The 20,405-nt window shown below is 40.1% G+C and overlaps 1 protein-coding gene across 7 annotated transcripts; it reads left to right on the top strand.

Annotated features, from left to right (window-relative positions):
* The first annotated feature begins 330 nt into the window (after positions 1 to 330).
* On the top strand, positions 331 to 20,314 carry LOC126997572 (U2 snRNP-associated SURP motif-containing protein-like). 7 transcript variants are annotated; one of them, XM_050858740.1, is made up of 25 exons: positions 331 to 486; positions 2,130 to 2,270; positions 2,670 to 2,763; positions 2,923 to 3,127; positions 3,889 to 4,001; positions 4,772 to 4,848; positions 5,260 to 5,425; positions 5,823 to 5,986; positions 7,324 to 7,356; positions 9,487 to 9,546; positions 10,121 to 10,164; positions 12,096 to 12,200; positions 12,464 to 12,579; positions 13,194 to 13,311; positions 13,663 to 13,825; positions 14,177 to 14,256; positions 14,620 to 14,809; positions 15,365 to 15,647; positions 15,960 to 16,078; positions 16,339 to 16,465; positions 16,836 to 16,977; positions 17,864 to 17,950; positions 18,499 to 18,652; positions 18,912 to 19,015; positions 19,707 to 20,314. In XM_050858740.1, the coding sequence occupies exons 2-25, from the start codon at positions 2,202 to 2,204 to the stop codon at positions 19,828 to 19,830; spliced, it is 2,937 nt and encodes a 978-aa protein (XP_050714697.1). In that variant the 5' UTR covers positions 331 to 486; positions 2,130 to 2,201; the 3' UTR covers positions 19,831 to 20,314. The 7 variants fall into 7 exon arrangements, with proteins under 7 accessions (XP_050714697.1, XP_050714698.1, XP_050714696.1 ...); XM_050858741.1 differs by having other exon boundaries at positions 3,889 to 4,007; positions 18,912 to 19,003; XM_050858739.1 differs by having other exon boundaries at positions 3,889 to 4,007.
* Positions 20,315 to 20,405: the final 91 nt, after the last annotated feature.

The raw sequence follows: 20,405 nt of genomic DNA, 5'->3' as shown, positions 1-20,405 counted from the left end.
CATTTGTTGCATTTATAAACTCCTTTAGCTAGGGTTATAAGTCTATCTTTATTTAATATCCAAATTTATTAGATACAATGGTGCCAGATTGTCGTACTCTGTCTCCTATATTTACTGATTTCCGACCCCAAAACTGCCTTCACGACCCCAATAACTCCCTTCATATATAGTTATCGTTAAACTGCTTAATTATTGGTATTTTTTGGCAATAGCTATGGCTCAGAAACCGGTAAATACGAGGTTCTGAGTACGACAATTTGGCATCAGTGCTCCGATGTGGTGTAGCAAGTACGATCATTTGGTAGCGTCGCCGCTGGATAATCGTCGCGCACCTGGCAGCCACACCGGGTCACGTGACATAGTTCAATGGCGTCTCTCGGGGCGTCTCGGGGCCGTGTAAACAATACCAAAAGAACCTCGATTTCGGGCACACAGGAGGCACCCCACCCCTCGGCGAGCCTCTGGAGGGACCGGTAATATTCACAGGTAATATTCCACTGCACAAACTAACCCGCCGAGCCGTAGTTTCCCTGTATTTCCCCCGGCAGCTTCATTGATTGGTCCTCCGCCTCGGCCATGGCATGTTCCTGGTGGGGGCGAGGAGGGCCACGGGGTCTTATTTTGTTGGTTGTGTGCTGTTATTGTTTCTTCGTGATCCATTTGCACGGTTGTTTTTATCTCTGCAGTCTTTCTTTGGCTTTCCTGGAGGTTTAAGTGTTGTGAGAAAACCAATATGACATAAGAAGAGAAGTAAGGAGTTATTGGCACGTTAATAAATCCAATCTTTGCCACATTTCCTCGCATCTTTGGCGGTGGCTTCCAGGCGCTGCACGGGAAGGCCAGGGCTCACAGATACTCACGAATGGTGGTCAAAATCGTGCAATTCACTACATCTATCACCAGAAAACATGGATCACGTAAGAAAATCGTTGGTTGGGTGAAACCGTAAATTGTCCCTGGATTATAATGTACAAGGCTATCAAGTGCAGAACACGCATATTTGTGTTGTGTAGTTGTGTGTGCTCAATAGTTAAATTTTAGCTCCTGGCCCTCCCACACTTTATCGAGACGAATAAAATTTTAACACTGTTTCGGCATTTACCGCCCACCCTGGCAAATCACTCAGTTGTTGACGACTCTGTTTGAAAAAGCATACTTCCTGGTGGTGAGTCTTGATCTTGCCTTGAGTATCTTTGTGTTCCTCTTGTTTTATCCAGACATGGGGCGATCACTTATGTTATGTAATTGATTATGATTACTTCATATTTTCATGATTACGTTTATGATTACAATAAAATTAGGTGTAATCGTTTACGATTACGATTACATGATGTATTAATCGTGATTACAGGAAGGACTGAAAGGTGAACTTGCAAATTTCATACACATGTACCATACTAGGTATTTAGTTGGTTGAGTTATCGTACTACAGATATTTAGAGTACATACTTGCTGTACGAGAAACTATTAACTAAAACTTTGGTAATGTAATCGCAAATTCGATTATGATTACTTAAAAAAAATAAGAGGGTAATCGATTATGATTACTTGAAAAACTGCAATCAATTGTAATCGATTACGATTACCCCATGTTTGGTTATATCATACCTTGGAACTCCAGGTCTCCTGGGCCAAGACCAAGGTCAGGTGTTTGGAGGCTTGCTAGATGAAACACTACAGTCTGTATGCATGTAGTGAGGATGTTGAGATCTCAGTAAATATCACCTTGGTAGTGTAGTTGATAACAACAGTGAGTCTCGCCAGGAAGTCTTACGGCGGATTAGTCTGGCCCTAGGTGTTATGGACTCGCTCAGCATGAGTATAATGGCATTGTCAATACCTGTGCAGGACAAAGATCCGGAAGTTCAAAGGATGTGAAAAATTGGGTGATACGTTTCTCTTACAGGGTGTGGGGAGTCACATTAGGTTGAGGGCATACACTGTAGCAACATTCCACTTTTACAAGGTATTTAATTATGTTCAGTAATACAAGAACAAATAGATATAAGGAAAAGGAGATGGAGGAGTTTAATTATTAGTAAAAACTTTCAGCTACCTTTTTTTTACAGCATTTCACCCATGACATCCTAAAGGAAAAGGAATATATAACAAACCTTTTAACCTTTCAGGGTCTAGAAATAGGGTAGGAGAGGAAAGGCTATGAGAAACTTGACCTGAATGTGCAGAGGAAGATATACAAAATGACGTCACGGAACAAGAATAAGAAGGAGGAGGAAAAGAAGAGGCAGGAGGAGGAGGCAGCTGCTCAGGTGAGTCGTTTGCTTCTTGTGGATTTTACACATCTCTTTATCAGTTTGTCTGTGGCTTTTTGACCATCAAATCTAGTTATCTCCCCACAATATGTATCTACTCACCCCCTTGCTCTCATGCTTAATTGGCTATGAATTTGTACATGATAGCAGAAATGTATGATAGCTGAATTAAAGGATCAATGGGAAGAGCTCTAATTGGGTACTGGGTATCTGATTGACCTACGTGAGAGCAGTGAATGGTAATAGCGGAAGGTGCAATAGCAGGGGGACGGATGTACATATTCAAAGTATGATAACTTGAGATAATCTTAATGATGAAGGAATCTAATTTAGGCTATCTTCGTCTTGCTTGATGTGTACTTAAATTGTTGCGCCTCCCCTCTTCCCATATGACAGGCATACGAGGAGTTTGTAGCCACTTTTGAAGAGACTCCAGTGCAGAAAGGCAAAGTATGGGTAAAAGCTGGAACCTTCGATGCCGGGTCTAGGAGTAAGTATGATGGAAGAATTTTGTTTTGTTTAAAGTTGAGGTGTTTAGTTAGTTAGCAAGGTTGTAGAGCAGTGAGAATAACTTCATGTGTCTGAATAATTTCCTGTTGCTTTTTCTCAGAGGTAAACCAATATAATAATGAATTTGAATTTGTTTCAGAGGAAGACACAAAGGAGAAAGGCAAGCTGTACAAACCTACATCTAAGTTAGCTGAGTTAGCGGAGAAGTTTTCTAGTGCAGAAAAAGCAGCTCAATATGCCAATAATCGTGTGGAGAAGGACAAACCAGAGAAACCTGGGAAGAAAAAGGAGAAGGAGAAGAAAAAGAAAAGTAACTTAGAGCTTTTCAAGGAAGAGCTGAAAATGTGAGTAAATATGGTTTTGCCTGCATTGTAAATTGTTTCAAGAAGAACACAGTCTTTAAAAAAAAAATGGTTGGTTGGGCCTCAGGAGTGATTATTTGCAAAACCCTTGGAGGCAAAGCTCTATCTGGCAACATCATGACACATTTTTATAGCAATATTCATTATAGTGAAGCTGTGGCTAGTAATGAAACTTTTTACCCCCTTTACTTTTTCTTCATTCTATTCATGAAGTTTACTTTTTGTAAAATTTTCCCCAGCACAACTCAGGCATGTTGGACTGGTACTAGACCAGCATTATGCATGTTCCTTTGAAAGCCAGAGGAATGCATAGCAGCATTTTATCTGTGCCCATCCACTTACTGTGAATTTGCAAGATGCTGAAACTGTCTAAGCAGAAGAGACAATATACTAGTACTTGGAAGAAGTTGGAATATTTCTTTAACCCTGTAGCAGCGACAGGGCAAATTTGTGGCTTTACCGTGTAGCAGCGACGGGCCAAATTTGTGTCATGCTATAAACCCCCCAAAATAGATGATATATAATCTGATCGCAAATGCTTTGATGTATAGTATGAAATGGTTTGTGTGAGGGGTGATTTTTTCTCATTTTTCTCTCTTGGAGGGACCATTAAGAAACATGATCCCCGCTGCTACCGGGTTAAAAGACAATGATGTAACAGTATAATGCTTCCTGTGTTGCCTTGCATTAATACTTCTCTTTTCACTTAGTATGTTATTGATACTCTCTCTTTGTCCACCCAGGATTCAGGAAGAACGAGCAGAACGTCACAGGATCAAAAACATGTATCAAACAAGGGAGTCTGGGAAGAGCAGTCGTTTTGAGGCTCCTGAGCCTAAAATTCCTGGCTTTCTGGGTATGGGTAAGTGTGTTAGCCTCAGTTCAGTGCTGAAGGGTACACATGGATCTTTTTGTTTGTTTTATTCAGAGATAAGGCTGTTGATATTCTTAGTTTTATGCCTTGTTTTATGTTACCTTATTTGTCTCTTGAAATGTGTTTTAGAATACATTGTTTTGTATTACCCATGTGTTGAAAGTGAGTGAAGTGTTGAAAGGAGGAATTGGTAACTCAATCACATGTTCTTTAAATGGTGTAATAATCTCATAGTCAGTGGTACAGTAGGTTGAAGGGTTAACCTAGATATCTGACCATTTAGCTTTTTTACCAATGAGAGTCCAGGATTCAGAATGTTGAGGAGGCACATGACAGTATGGATGTGGAAGTGATTTGTGAATTGATTGATTTTGTGTGTGTGTGTGTGTGTGAGGGGCTGCATCGTTAATTTGATCAAGAGTTGGAATTCATGGAGGGTCCTTTGAGACAGTATTAAAGAGTGAAATAGTACATGAGAGATAAGTGGAAGGGGGATTGCAGAGGCTAAAAAAACAACTTATGAACAGGTGCAAGTGACGAAAAACTTTGCTGTGGTGTTGAGTAAGGGAGAGGGAAGAATTTGTGAAGTAGTAACAGTTTCAAGTTTAGCACCCAGATATGGTTTTGTAATCTGGAAAAACTAGGGGGGAAATGAGCGGACTGAAAATGTCTACATGAGTAAGGTTGATGTGTTGAGTGCAAGAGGGCGACTATTACTAATGTGTGTAATTTATAGTTTTTGTTTTTTACAGATGATCCAAAGATAGGAAGCTTTGACCCGGGAGATCCAACCACAACCAACCTGTACCTTGGCAATCTTAGTCCTAAAGTAAGTTTGACTCGCAGGCTTTTTTTTGTTATTTTATTTGTTTATTTATTTATTTATTTATTTTTGCCCTTGAGCTGTTTCCTTTGCTGTAAAAAAAGAAAAAAGTGAAAGAGTGTCTTACCTCCCCTTCCCACTGCACCATGATTACAGCCACTGAACACTTGCCTCCACTCTTTCTCCCAAATAAAATAGGCTTCAGCATAAATAGATTCGCTGTTCACAATTTCTGAATATGACGAACCACAGAAAACAGCTACAGACCTTTTTCTTGTATGGTAGACGAATTTTAGCATGACTTATAGATGCATTACTGGATTGAAGAGATTAACTGTATACTAGACATGAATGGGGACCTTCTTTATCTTTTGTAGTTACTCTTCCTGCAAACCACAAATTTATTTTTTCCCGTAGATCACGGAGCAGCGTCTCATGGAGCTCTTTGGTCGGTACGGTCCACTTGCTTCTATTAAAATCATGTGGCCACGTACTGATGACGAGAGGAACCGAGGCCGTAACTGTGGCTTTGTGGCATTCATGAATCGCAAGGATGGAGAGAGGGCGTTGTCCTCCCTTAATGGTAAGTTTTTGATATCCTGGTGACTTGTTTTTTTGTGTTTAATATTGTATGAAGCATTACCTCACTGAACATGCACATTCACCTTATTATTATGCTAACCACAATGTTGCTATTACACTTTGCTCAATTAGTAAACTAGGTATTTCAGTTATAGACAGGTACACAAAAATATTTACGTCCTTCCATCACAGTGACTGAAGGGTAATTTTCTGTAGCAATGTTGTGACTAAGGAGAGTTGTCAGATAACATATTATGCGCCCATACTATTTATAGGTAAACTTTGGGAGCAGAAGCACCATAGCGGCAGTCCATGAGTTGAAGTGTGAGTGGAAAAGTATTAATTATGATGGAAGATTGATCTGGTAGCTCTAATGGTCCTTTACATTTTCCTTTCAGGCAAAGACATAGATGGTTTTGAAATGAAGTTGGGCTGGGGGAAAGCTGTCCCCATACCCTTGCACCCTATATACATTCCCCCCGCCCTGGTTGAGCTTACCTTGCCCCCGCCACCCTCTGGTCTGCCCTTCAATGCCCAGCCAGACAAAAGAGACAAAGAAAAAGTGAGTAAATTCTAATCTATTATTTGAAATGGATCAGATCTGGTAGGCACTATCTTTCCCAAGTATATATTGTTCGGAATGGATAGTTTACCTGCATTGAAGTACAGGGTAATTACAAACATATACCACCAGACCAATCAACTCTCCTAAATGAATAACTTCTATATCCCAAGGGTGGATGAGTCTGGTTAACTTATGACAGAGTGATTGAGGGGCATATATTTACTAGGGCATTATATTATAGAATTAATACCCTGGTGCAGGGATTAATACCCTCGTCTCACATGCATGAGGTCCCAGGTTAGATTCCTGGACAGAGTAGACACAGATTTGGGTTTCCTTTCATGCTGCATCTTGAAGAGGTAACCCTCCCTCACACATTTTTCATCATGGTTCTTGGTTGTAGCTCCACAGTGTGTGAAGGATTACCTCTAATGGGATGAATCCTACTTGTATAGGGCACCCAGTGGTGTTTATAAGCTTTACATCATTCCTCTTTCCATGTGTATGCCATTATCCTAGGCCTTTAAACCTTTGTAACCCTGAAGACACACCACAACACACTAATGCCCAGATACTCAGGCTGCTGGATGCGCATAAGCATTCTAAATGTGGTTGCAAGTGGGCTGAAGCAAAGATAATTGTAGCATAAAAAGTTAAGCCCAATAGTTAATTGGAAACTAGTAAACCACATTGATCTAATGACTTGTTCTTGCTCTAATGTGCTGAATTTCACATCCCCCACGCTAGCTTCCTGGAGTAAATCTATATCTCACATATCATATGTTTTACTATGCTCCTTAATCAATCCTGCCTTACAAGTCATGTATTAATGAAAGTATTCATGACTACTGACCAATCTTAAAGATAAATTTCTCGATAGTGGGTTCAAATATTTTGACAACCACAGGAAATTTAAGACCAAGGTGAACTGAGAGCGATAGAGTGATGTGGTGCACTTGCCATGAGTGTCAAGATGATGTACACCAAGAAAAAGTTGCCAGTGTTCAGTATTCAATTCTATTGTAACTGTAACTCAGTAACTCTGCTTTGGGGAACATCCTGCCAGGTGTTGTGATAAATACAAAAAAGGCCTCTGGACAGTTCATGAAAATAAAAGGTCATTGATATGTAATTGCAGTTTAACGCAAGCTTTTTTTTATCTTAATCATCATACTAAGCCTATAGATTTACAGAGGTCCTTCAGATGTATCGTGTACAAACTTTCAAAATTTTATGGGAATACTAAATATCAATATCAATCCTGATGTGAAGAAAGGTCAGGTGTACCCCTTTTTTCGAATGCTTTTATATTTTCCGGCTTTTCTCGATTTCAGAGTCGGAAGCTTCCCTTAATTGAGAATTTGAAGGTAATTATGCTGGATCAGGCTGGTCTTCCATTTTTCTTATTCACATGACACACATACATTGACAGAGAGGAGTAGTAGATAACCACGAAGATAAACGTGAATGAATAGTTTTTTGTCATAACATTGGAGATTCAACTATATGTCTAGCCAGTGGTGTTCTCATTTATAGTTCTTGTTTGTTTATGTATTCATTTACTAATCGTTGAGTCCATGTTTTCAGTTCCTGTCATTCTATCTTTTTCTCCTCTGATTTTTAAAACTATTCATTTTTACCTGTCGTGTTTTTTAGGTGGGTGGTTTATTGTTAACATACCCAACATGTGTTCATTTATGCCTGTGTTATATATTAAGAGATAGTAAGAAAACATTTTAAGAGTTAATGAAATATGATAGTAAAGTGCATATGGTATTGGGAATGGCCCTGAATATAGGATTAGAGCAATACTAGTTCCACTGTAAAAGAATAAAGGAGATTGTAATGAGTTAATACCAATGAGTTATTAATCTGTTGATTGTGACAGGAAATTTGTATGGTTGATCATTATAACTACAGATGAAAACCAATGTCATGGCTTACAAGGAACAAAGGGGTTTCATTGGGGGAAAGTGATTCCCAAAAAATGAGTGTGTATTAACCTTTTCCTTGTTAAACGCTCGCAACAAGCACTAGCGTAACTTGCTGGTGGTGCTAAACGCTTGCTGCGAGCTCCAGTCGCACTCAAATTTCCCGCGTTTGAGAGTATTCCAACACTATTTCTCACCCCACTGCATTGCCAATTCAATGGGTTTTCCACAAAATTTGGTGGAAAATCATATCAGCCTAGTGCGGAAAATCTACGGACGAGCAACCGGTGGATGTTGATGACCAATATAGCAGCATTTTGGCATAGCTTCACCTGTCACATGACTGATATTTTGACCAAATAGTTGTAAATTTTGCAGTTGGCAATACTGCCCTGCCAGCACCCCATCATCAAGAGATCTACTCAGTAGTTGCCTTACGGCTGACCGTCGCGCATGTATAAATGTACGTCTTCACAGGCAACACCCCCTGAACGTACCTGTACTTTCGCAGGAGAGGCTTACATTACCGAATCTTATAGATCTTGGCCTCCTCTTTCCAATGGTGTTTTTTGTTTTTTGGCTGTGATGAATAGTTTTTGAGACAGGTTAAAAGAGCGAGCACTAGCGTCACTTGCTGGTGGTGCCAAAAGCTTGCTGCGAGCGCCAGTCGCACTCACAGCAAAAAACACCCCCTGAACATGCCTGTATATTCGCAGGAGTGGCTTACATAACCGAATCTTATAGATCTTTGTCTCCTCTTTCCAATGGTGTTTTTTGTTTTGTAGCTGTGATCAATAGTTTTTGAGATACAGCAATTAAAAGAGATCCCCCTCCCCCTGCTGGGTTGCCTGAGCGCGCCGGGGGGGATAGTCTTGCTGCTTAGCAAGGAAAGGGTTAACAAGAATAAGTTGACCTGTTGTGTGGGAGTGAAACACTTTATTTGGCAGGATCAAAATGGCTTAAAGACCAGGGTATATGAATGGGAAATAGCTTACAGCAACTAAATTAGTGGTGAAGGAAGGTGGTAAATAATCATCATTGACCCTGTATCCCACGTGAGGACATTTTGATGAGTGTCTTTGGCTAGAATATCTGAAGGCAGTTTTGAATCCCCAACCTCAACCATTTATTAGATAGTTTCATTCCGTTGAGTTGCTTCTTTGGACATAATAGAATAGGGAGACATATTCCCTTCTCATAAGAACACAAAGATAATGATAGTGGTAATGTATCTAGTGGTTTACTCCTACTTGTTTCAACTGCATCTATTTACTTCAGTTTAAAATAGCTTGGGCCGTATAAATTAGTTCATAGTTTGTTTGTTTACTTTTCAGTTTTATTTATTTTTCCACTTCACACATTCATACGTCAGTCTTTGTTTCGATAGTCTGTTGTCTTCATATCCCTCCCCATTCTGAACATCAATGTCTTTCCCTCCCATCATTCATCATTACAGGTATTGTAGGTAATGACTCGTATGTTTGTTTTGATTACGTACCGATTTTCATCAATGTAATGTTATATGTATACGTATTAACACCCTTTCTCCTTTCTTTCCCCCACTAGATCCCTCCTGTAGGCACACCACTACCGAATGAGGGCGAGAAGAAGGAGGAAATGGACAAGGTATTTCTGGACAACTTTGCATGCTATTTTGTTTTGGGTCAATTTTGTAGTTTCACTGGATTACCAAAATATGGACTTTTAATTCAATTTATTTTCATATTTTTCCAGTATTTGTGATATTATATGCAATTATATTGTTTATTTATTTACTGAATAGGCATCCCTATCTTCTACTGCTTCAAATTAGAATTTTCTTTGTTAGATCATGTCATAAATCTGTTCTGTTGACAAAATGATAAAAGTCTTTGTAGAGTTTCTCCTAAACATTAATTTTTTCCCCTTTTTTTGTACTATTTGTCTCTAGGAAGTAGAGTAGAAATTCTGAGAAGTATCATTCATTTACATCAGAGGCTACAATACTCTTGAAAGATTTTTTATTGTAAATATTTTGTTTGGGATTGTAAAGTGACTTAAAGCGTCTTACTAACAGCCCTGAGATCCTTTTGTGTATCAACTCAAGTAACAATCTGCTTTCAATTAACTTATATATGAGAGAGGAGAACAAAAGAATATATTTTTGCTTATTGATGAGATCAATCCATCTGTTATCTTTGTTGCTGCTCTATTCCTACAGATTTTACAAAGGGCTGTTGTCAAAGTGGTTATCCCAACAGAAAGGTAAAGAGAGAACCCGTCTTAGTTTGTTTACCAACCCAACCGGCTTCCCTGCCCACTGGTAAGTCTGTTCTAATACACCCTGCCAGTTGTCGTGTTAGCTGGGAGCGTTCCATCCAAGCCCCACCAGAGCATTGTTCTCTGTATATCATGCTACCAACTCACTCTAATCCCCTTTGGAAGAAATAGAAAAAGCAGCAGAGCACCCTTGTTTAAAGGTAAGGTTTTGTGGCAGGCAGCTGGCAGGGTTAATTTAACTAGACTATTTGGGCTTGGGCTTTTTCTTTGTGCCGGGGAAGACACATTTACAGGGGCTGTTTACTGAGGTGCAGCTCTGGTGACAGTCTTCCCCGCCGTGGAGCCTCAAGCTAAGTTGTGGCTGTTCATGGCTCGCTCAGCCCCATGAATGGCCTTGCTTTCTATCATCTGTTGTCTTAAGCTAGGTTAATGTGGTTTTTCCACGCAGTCTATCCCATACAGCAATCTGTTCCCCCGAGTTGCTGTGTATATTGTGGAGCAGACAGTGGTCGCTTGGTACCAGAGTTGTTTACCATCAACAGCAGCTACAGCAGCAGCAGAAGCAGTCGCTACAGCAATCTCATTTACTTACCATGCATTTTTTGCTGCATTTAGGCAGCTTACACATTTATTTTACAGCTCTGTCCAAAGCAGTGATATGATGGGGAGGGGTATCAGGGTCACCCACCGATCTATTCCACAGTGCACCCAAGCCTCCTGTGAGACGTTGTGGGTGAGGGCAGCTGCGGGTCGGCGGGTGGTTACCCTGGTTGGCCTTTCACTCGGTGGGGGACTGCCTAAAAAAATAAAAAAAGACTCCTGGCCAGTGAAAACTCATGATGCAGTGACTTGTAGTGAACTTTGTGGACGTGTCTCAAGGGTCTCCTCTCTCAGGGCCACAATATTTGTCCGTGCCCTTCTTAGCAACGGTTATAGGTACAAAGAAGGATATTCTAGATAAAAATGGGACAGTATCAGTCTACAATTCCTACCTCTATTGTGAAAGATAAGAACTCGGAAGATTAAATATCCAATCACTATTTGTGCCCTGAAGAATGCCATGTTCTTCCATACCAGCCAACAGGTAAAAGTTGCATCTTTCTACAAGTAATTTTTGAACGCAAAAAACTCAAATGTTAAAAATTACGAGTCTAGAAAAGTTTAGTTTCAAAAGTAAATGAGGTTGGGTTTTTTGAGGAGTCTGGATAGACACTTGTGGTTTTAGTAACGGGTATGGCATATTTCTAAATTTATGGTTATATCAGTAGAGAAAGGTGAATGGGGAAAAATTTCTTCACTCTTATAGTCAGTATCCACATGTGTACATATCTCTTAAGTAAAATTTTTGTAATTTGATTTGGCAATGTATTGTATAATTGATTTTACTTTGCATGTTGAAATAGAAGACTTCACAAATTTTATTTTGGTAAAGATGAGTGTATGTATCTTGTCACATTTTTATTGAGTTTTATTCTGTTTTCATTGTTTTCTTAAGTTTCCAAATCAAGCAATACTATAATATTGCAAAGTAGTCCTATCCTAGATCATAAAGCTCTTCTGCATTTAGCCTCCTAGCTAAAAGAATAACACATGGTCCTCATGGCATAGACATAAGTACCTTGATGCTCTTCTGTTCCAGCTTGCTGAAGAAGGGTTCATCATCTCAATCATTACTTAACCTTTCTTTGTAACACATTTTGAGCCTCAATGAATTAATACCTATAATGGATAACTGAAGCTTACTAAAACATCACACATTGGAAAGAAAACATTTTATTTTTTATTGCTTTCATACAAAATCTTTTTATGAAATCCATTATGGGTACTAAGGCATGTCAACAAAAAGCTATACTTTAAAATTGTGATAGCACGGCCTGGCTCACTTTCTGACGCACGTCCCACTGTGCCTCCGACAGGTCCCTCCTGCAGCTGATCCACCGCACCATTGAGTTCATCGTGCGCGAGGGGCCCATGTTTGAGGCCATGATCATGAACAGGGAGATATCAAACCCAGACTTTAGGTAAGATATTTCTCTCTTGCTTTCACTTTCATTACGTTTTCTTCTCTTAGTTTCAGAGTTTGATACATTCTTGCATATTGTTATTTATTTGTTTAGTGTCTCTCTCTCTCTCTCTCTCTCTCTCTCTCTCTCTCTCTCTCTCTCTCTCTCTCTCTCTCTCTCTCTCTCTCTCTCTCTCTCTCTCTCTCTCTCTCTCTCTCTGTCACATTTGCACTCTTAGGCACAGATAAAATCTCCTACAATTATCTGTATCTCTTTGTCAGGTTTCTGTTCGAGAACCAGAGTCCAGCCCACGTGTACTATCGGTGGAAGCTGTTCTCCATGCTGCAGGGGGACTCACCGAGCAGATGGTGCACCAAACCCTTCAGAATGTTCAAAAGTAAGTCTAGTAAAGTTGTTGGTTCATGGGTAGACTTCATACGGGTCAGGTGCACGAATTTTGAAATGTCTTTTTTTTCCCAGCAAAGGAAGTGCCTCAAGGGCAAAAAAAAAAAAAAAAAGGAAAATGAAAAAAAGCCTGGTAATCGCTGCTCCTATATAAAAGAGTAAAGAGGAGTGGTCAAAAGAAGTCAATTACAGGAGGAGAGATGTCCTGATACTCCTCTTTTCATGTAAAGGGTCAAGTGACTATTGAAAGCAGCCATGTTCATTCATAACTAGTTGGATTACCTTTAAAATTCAATAGCATTTTTCTTTATTCATGGATAGCTTTTCTTTTATATTATGAGACAGGGGTTTAGGCAATCACAGTCTGTAGGAGTTTTTGCAGAAATTTATTAGTGCACTTTGGTCATGATTTGTTATTAGAATGTTATTTAAGATTATTATGTCTCCATATCACGGATGGGAAGTGTTTTGTGCGTTAAACCTGTGTTTTGGTAAAAAGAGATGAGGTAAACACTCATTAAGGGGAGGGGGTCTCTTGTACCTGTAATTCTTGTTCAGTAAAATATGGTTCTATAAATGTAATGTGTTCTGCCGTGCCACTCTCAGATGGATCCATATGGAAGCCGCCTCCACTGAATCCATTCCTCCAGGGGATGCCGGAAGAGCTTATAAAGAAAGAAGAGGAGGAGGAGGAGAAGAATAAGAAGGGATCCCTGTCTAATGCGTGAGTGTGTGAACAGTTTTGTTGAGCTGAGTATAAGTTCTATAAAGTGACACTGTTGATTGTCTGTTCTCTTTTGGATAATTAGTTTTGTGTCAACATGTTTCCTTTAATTCCTGTAATTTACATATTGCTTGCCTACCTGCTGATTGATATGTCATTTCAACTGAGATATGAGTTAATGAGGTTGTACTTAATGCCTGACTACATAGAGTAGGAGAAGCATTTCTGTGACACCTAAAAGGGCCACTAGCCTGTGATATTTTGTTTGCTGGATAGATCTATTATTTTGAAATATGGAGTTCTATAATTTACCACTAAACCCAGTCACACTTTTTTCTCATACTACCTCAGGCAAAGAGGACGTCTGGAATCAATGATTCGTGGATTGGTACCAGAGAGGGACAAAGTTGGAGAGGCAATGGTGTGGTGCATTGAACATGCTGATGCTGCTGAGGAGATCTGTCAGTGTCTGACAGAAGCACTCACAAACAATGAGACGGCTCTTCCCAAGAAGGTGAAGTATATTTGGGAGCAGCGACATTGTTGCATGCTGTGCTTCCTTTATCATGTTTATTATGTTATTAGTTTTCCCTTTGTGCCTACTTCTACATGTACAATATGAAAAATTGTTTTGGCTATTAGTGAAGTAGAAGAGAGTAAACAGAGGGACAGGAATGGTAGGCTAAATAGATGCCCAGCACAAGGCAACCAAGACTATCTTTTCCTAGTAAAAAGTAATTAGGAAAGATTGACATAGTCTTTTTGTCTGCATTGTCTTATTTTTCTATCACAGCAAATACACTGGCTTTAATAAATAAGAAAAAGATAAATATCAGCTATATATTATTAGAACCTTATGTTTCAGATTGCACGACTGTACCTGGTCTCTGACATTCTACATAACTGCAGTGTGAAGGTCTCCAACGCTTCATTTTACAGGAAAGGGTGAGTACATACCTCCTCCCCAAAATACCCATCAGTATCTTTGTAGTCATTCTGGGTTAGTTGTATTTCTTTTCACCAAATTAAAGTACCATGATGTTTTTGTCTGAAGGCAGTTAATAATGCTGAACCACAAGCAGAAGTCTTCAATGTGGGGGGTAGTTGGCACTGCAGGGTCATAAACACTAGCTCTTGTTTTGTAGAATGCAGCTGCAGTTGGTGTACCTTTCACAAAATAGGACTTTTGACCCTGTTTCCTGGTGTTTCCAGTGGCAATATATACATTCCAGAATCAATCATCCATAGCCATATGTATCTTGAGAATATAGCCACAAGTGTTACTCCTTACCTTTACCTTCCGTTCAGGTTCCAGAGTAAATTGGCCGAGATTTTTGAGGGCCTGCACGTGGGATATAACTTAGTAGAGTCAAGGCTGCGGGCAGAGCAGGTGAAGCAGCGCATTATGCAGTGTTGTCGGGCCTGGGAGGACTGGGCCATATACCCGCACGAGTTCCTTATTCACCTGCAGAATATCTTCCTCGGCCTTGTCAAGAGAGTGAGTGAATGGATTATTTTGAATTAATTATAATCATCAATAACCTTGTATCTCACTGAGTTAGAATGGATTATGTAATGACTTGCTGCTAGCTGCCCATGCAAGCAAAATGTATAATTTCAATACTTTTGGTATTTATGTATGCAACTGTGCATAAATACTTGAAATTAAAACAATCAAGTCTATGAAAAACATGAAGTTAGAAGGTAACATTGGCTTTTTTATGAAGCCATGCCAATTTTACTTATCATCTCTTATCACTGTTTGCATGTTTGCACTAAATGAAATACTGAAATCTAAATTATTAATATGCATATAAGATACATAAGACTGAGGTCAGATACTGGCACTGAAGTTGTTGGATGCTATTGCTGTTAAAATTCAGAATCAGACTAAGAATGAAGTCTCAATATTATTAATATCATCCTGCTCTCCACCACCTCCAGTAACCTTTCCCTGGTGTTAGCTTTAAATCATAATGTATTTGACTAATTCATTCCTCTTTTCACTTTTCGACACAACCACTACCAAACACCATCACTACCACATCAACAGTTCCACTACTACCAGGAGCCTAAGATGGACCTGGAGGAGGAGCTCATGGGGACTCCAGGGATCGTTGTTAGCAGTGTAGATGCGCGGCAGCTTCCAACAGATGATGTTGATGGTATTCCCATTGATGACGTGGATGGAATTCCCATTAAGGAGGAGGAGGAAGAGAAGGAAGATATTGATGGCGTCCCCATTGCCAACACTCCGCTCATAAAGAGTGCTGCCATTTCTGCTTTGCTTGGTTATGACGATGATGATGACGACGAGGATATTGATGGAGCCCCTTGTAAGTGTATACCAGTCTGCATTTACTATGTTATCTCATGTCTTATCCCATTCATAGATCATAAGTAATTAGTCACACAGGTCTTTTGCTGATCAGCTCTTATTGGTGTTCCTTTTTTAATCGTTTTAAAACAGAAGGAAGCCATCGTTATTCATTCTGATAACTCAAAATGAAAATATCTTCAAAAGGGACCGTAGACATCTTGACAGCTATACTTTCATTTATTTCTTGCTGTATTTTATGTGCATGTGTGGATTATGTGTATTGTATTGCATGTGTGTATGATAATTGACTTGTATCTTTCCCCATTAGTGGATGATGATGTGGATGGCATTCCCATGAAGGATGCGTTGGTGTCGGACAATGGCCCAAGTCCTGGCTTTGTCTCATCCAAGTGGGAGAGCGTCAGCCCCAAGCGAGTGCAGGCACAGGTATGGATACCCTCTTTTTTTCTTTTTATAGTTGAAAGGCTACTACTATCATCACAATTTCTCCTGCTATTACTTCTAAAACTCTCTGCTTTCTTTCATCCTCCTCTTACTAGTACCAACACCACCACCAGTGTGGGTAGGGAATGCTCTCAAATGTGTGGCATAGTGATCACACAATGCACCACAAATCACAGGCAGATTCTGTCTGTTACAGGCTATCAGAGCCTACCACATAAATTTGCATATGTTATTCATTCCAGGCTGTCACAACCTCAAAATGGGAAGCAGTTGAGGCTAACCAGAGTGAAGATGAAGGCGCAAATGGTTCTGACAGCACCCCAGTGTACGACAATTCTGGTCCCCACACACAGAGTCAAAACAGCCATGGTGAGTTGTTTTGCTAAGGGATCTGAAGGGGAATGAATGGCATTAAAAGTAGGTGAACGTGGGTGCATACGCTATGGCTGTGCATGCTTGCAGTGTTCATCTCCGATCTGTCGGCCCTTTGAACCTACGGCAGGTAACAACCAATTACCCTGGGACATGGGCACGCTGAGCACCAGACCAAGGAGGCACCTGATTTGGCATTACATTAGGTTAAAAGACTAAGTTATCATGATCTTGCCAGGGTAACAGGAGATTTCATCCAACAAATGGCACCTTGCTGTGACTAAAACTCCATCATGGTTTGCTTCTCATTTCAGTTTAATATGCCTGCCTCCTGTCATCCTTGCTTCCATTGCTTTTCATTTTGCAGACGAGGATGATCTTGATGGTATTCCTCTAGTATATGATGACTACAAACGCAAGAAGAGAGACTCCTCGGAGGAAGACTCTCAATCCCAGGACAATGGGTCTGAGTATTCTGAGGACTCGAGGGGGTTCGATAGACTCCAAGGGTAAGTGTGGCAAATTTTACATGGCAGTTAATAGTAATCATTTATGTTGATTTTGATGGTTACTTCTTAGTGCTAGTGATGAACATTAAAAGGGACATTGCATGCAATAATACAGACATACAGACGCCCCCTGCCGTTCGCGGCCTCACCGTTCACGGATTCGCTTATACGTGGGTAGGGTAATTGCGACACCCCCCGCCGAACGTGGATGAAAACTTGTGTAAACACGGTCTGATCCTTACTAAGTGTCGCTTTCACAGTCACTTTTGTTTGTTTTGATCGTTACCTATGAGCGGCGATCGCCACTACAGTATTTCCACGTGAAAGTGGCCTATGGGGTAGTGGTGGCTGCAGAGGAAACGAGGGGTGTTGAGTGTGTGTGTGGCAAGGTGCTGGGCGGGGCTAACCCCGCAGCCGCCACTACCCCATCGGCCAGTTTCACGTGGAAATGGTATAGTGGTGATCGCCGCTCATTGGTAACAACCAAAACAAAGAAAAGTGACTGTGAAAACGGCCCTAAATCCTAATATTATACATTTAAAATCCTTGATACTTACTGGGACCTGCCAGAACTGGTCCTTCTTAGAGACTTGAGGCTACTGCTTTGAGGAGTAAACAAACATGGCGGAGACTGGCAAAGGAGTAACGGGTATAAAATTTTGTACGTGCGTAATGCCGGGAACAGCAACAAATGGATCTTCCAAGGGCCCAGTAAACACTCAAATTAATTAATAATATACTGGATGTATATGGATATACATATGAATATTAACACAAAGGGGAGAGACGAGAATCCACTAATACTTGATGGCTGGGTGGAAGACGGTAAACACTGATGCGCAGTGTTGCCAAACTATCGTACTCATCGCATTGCATTTTTTCGTAGTTTCCGACCGATAACTACTGCAAAGACACCACTCGCCCGCCAACCACCACCGCCTACGCACTCACACTCACCACAACCAACCACAGAGTGAGTGTTAAATTATTACAGTCCATATTTATATATAATAATGCTTAGAAATGCCTTAGAAATACTTTTTTTTTATTTGATTGATGGTAGAACAAAACCCTATTTTCCCTATTTGATTATAGTCCCGTCGATCGTCGATTCGCGGATCACAGGAATCTCGCAGAAATACCCGTGAATGGTGGGGGGCTTCTGTATTAAATCATCATCTTTAGCAATTACTTGTCCTCTGCAGGACAAAGGCAGCCACTATAAATAAAATTTGCCTGTGCCACTAACAGGCTGGAGTCATCTAAGCGGCCCCTAACCCCCCCCCCCCCCCCAAAAAAAAAAAAAAAAGTTCTCTACCTGTTTGCTGTTAGTGTACTTCATCCTGCTCTGGCAAATCCTTGTTTCTTTTTCTTGTTTTCCCCAATGAGGTTGGACAATGTAGGATTCTGTGGCTGCTCTATGGTACCATTAAAGTGCAAAACTCAAAGAGCTCCTTGTAGCAGTACGGCAAGAAGGCTGCAGCAAAAACACAGACCACGTTTCATCACTTCACTTTACAGCGACGTGAGTGAGGAACGACGGGCACGTCTGCGGGAGGTGGAGATCCGGGTGCTGCAGTACCAGGATGAGCTGGAGCAGGGTCTGCGCTCCCTCAAGCCTGGCTATTCCATCCATCGTCAAGTGGCACATTACAGACACAAAATGATGAGAAAGGTTTGTGTTTAAATTTTTAATGTTGTCAATTAACACCAAAGATCTATGATCTTCATCTATTTAATGGGGAGGCTGGAGGGAAGTGCTTTCCACCAGAGCTTACTTGCCATCTAAATGTAAGAGAAATATCCCAAATATTATACGTATATGAGTATACCTATGTATATAAGTATGTACGCATATGTATCTACATACCTACGTACACTTTTATGTTTCATAAGGAGAACTCATTCCTAATCTTTTCATCCTTTTTACCCAGATTGAGAGGGAGGAAGGAAGTGAGAGAAGGCACCACAGACATCGCAGCCGCAGCTCCTCCCCTGAGGAGAGACGGTCCACAAAGCGCTCCAGGTCTCCACACAAGTAAATTCTCTTAACTATGCTAAGGATTTATTTGTTAATGCACATATTTACTTGTTTTTTCAAAGGGGATTTTGATACAGGCCATAACTCAGTGTGGAGCATAAAACAACAAAATATATTGAGGAAAAGAATGGAAAGAAATAAAAGATAAATGGGGAAGAATAGTGATGTTAGTGGATTAAAGAGAAATAATAGGGTGATTTTCTAAAGGAATGAGGAAATGAAGGAGGATTTTGAATCCATGATTAATGTGAAATTGTAATCAGTAATCAGTATAGGAGCAAAAATTAATGTATTGTTCTTTATCTTAATGGATCTACCTCCTGATACATTACAGTCATGGAAGATAGTAATGGTATTTTGAAATAAAAGGTAACCCAATAAAGTCTGTTAAAGAAACTATGCCACAATATTTTGCAAATAAAATAAATAATAATACAGAAGTAAAACTTTCAAGTCATTGTCTCATCAGCAATAAGATTACATAACAGCTCAGGCTCAAATTGTAGGCTAGAAATAGATACTAATCAAGTTACAATTATCAAAACGTTTTCAACTGATCTGAATCTTTTTGTATTTTGTGAATGTGGAGAAAGGTGTCATGGGTAGTAGCAATATGCTGCCCTTACTTTTGACTGTCCATCTTTGCTGTTTTTAGTCCCTGCCTTACACCGTTTGGGTCTCCCCTCAGGTCTCGGCACCCCAGTCGCTCCCGCTCACCCAGCTCCAGAAGACACAGGTCCAGGTCACCGAGGAAACGGCGTTCACACTCCAGGTCGCCGCCACGGAAGCACAAGAAGAAAAGTCGGCATTAGTTGGGAATATACATAGTATAAATGAATTTTTATCCTGTACATGAGGCATGTGAATGATGGTGACATTGTTTTGACCACCAGTAAAAGACTCCTACTTCTTCAATTTATTCTGAATTTTGTCTGTTTCCTTTGAATTGGCTTTTAGTGTGATGGAAGCACAAAGACTAACATATGACCCATGATGGTAAGTGAGGTCATGCCAAAGATAAAGTATTAAATTAAGATGGCATTGAAATGTTGCCAATAGATCACATTTGTACAGTTCATTGGAGAAATTATTTTGGCATTTCTTGTTGCAATATAAAAAAGATATAACTGATTTATTTTTTCAACAATGAATCATGATCATTGAACATTTCCTGTTTGATAAATGGATATGGTTTGATTCTGTACATGTGGCAAAAAATTCATGGGTAGGCTTTACAAGTGATAAAACTGTCATTGCAAGGTTGAATAATTAAAAAATAAACATAACAGTACATACTATCTTCTTTCATAACAGTATTTTTAGTTTTGGAAGATTACTCAAAACTAATTTTTCCTCTGGCATCCAAACCACCTCCCTTATGCAGGCT

Source organism: Eriocheir sinensis, chromosome 12, assembly GCF_024679095.1.
Source record: "Eriocheir sinensis breed Jianghai 21 chromosome 12, ASM2467909v1, whole genome shotgun sequence".
Classification (NCBI taxonomy): domain Eukaryota; kingdom Metazoa; phylum Arthropoda; class Malacostraca; order Decapoda; family Varunidae; genus Eriocheir; species Eriocheir sinensis.
The sequence above is the reverse complement of the archived record's forward strand: the minus strand, read 5'-3'. Positions and strand labels throughout refer to the sequence as shown.

What these genes read in the sequence shown, in the direction of transcription:
- LOC126997572 (XM_050858739.1), top strand. Translation starts at nt 2,202, where the DNA reads ATGACGTCACGGAACAAGAATAAGAAGGAGGAGGAAAAGAAGAGGCAG. An exon ending in CTTCGATGCCGGGTCTAGGA is followed by an intron (nt 2,764 to 2,922) that starts GTAAGTATGATG and finishes AATTTGTTTCAG; the next exon opens with AGGAAGACACAAAGGAGAAA. An exon ending in AGACGGCTCTTCCCAAGAAG is followed by an intron (nt 13,826 to 14,176) that starts GTGAAGTATATT and finishes CTTATGTTTCAG; the next exon opens with ATTGCACGACTGTACCTGGT.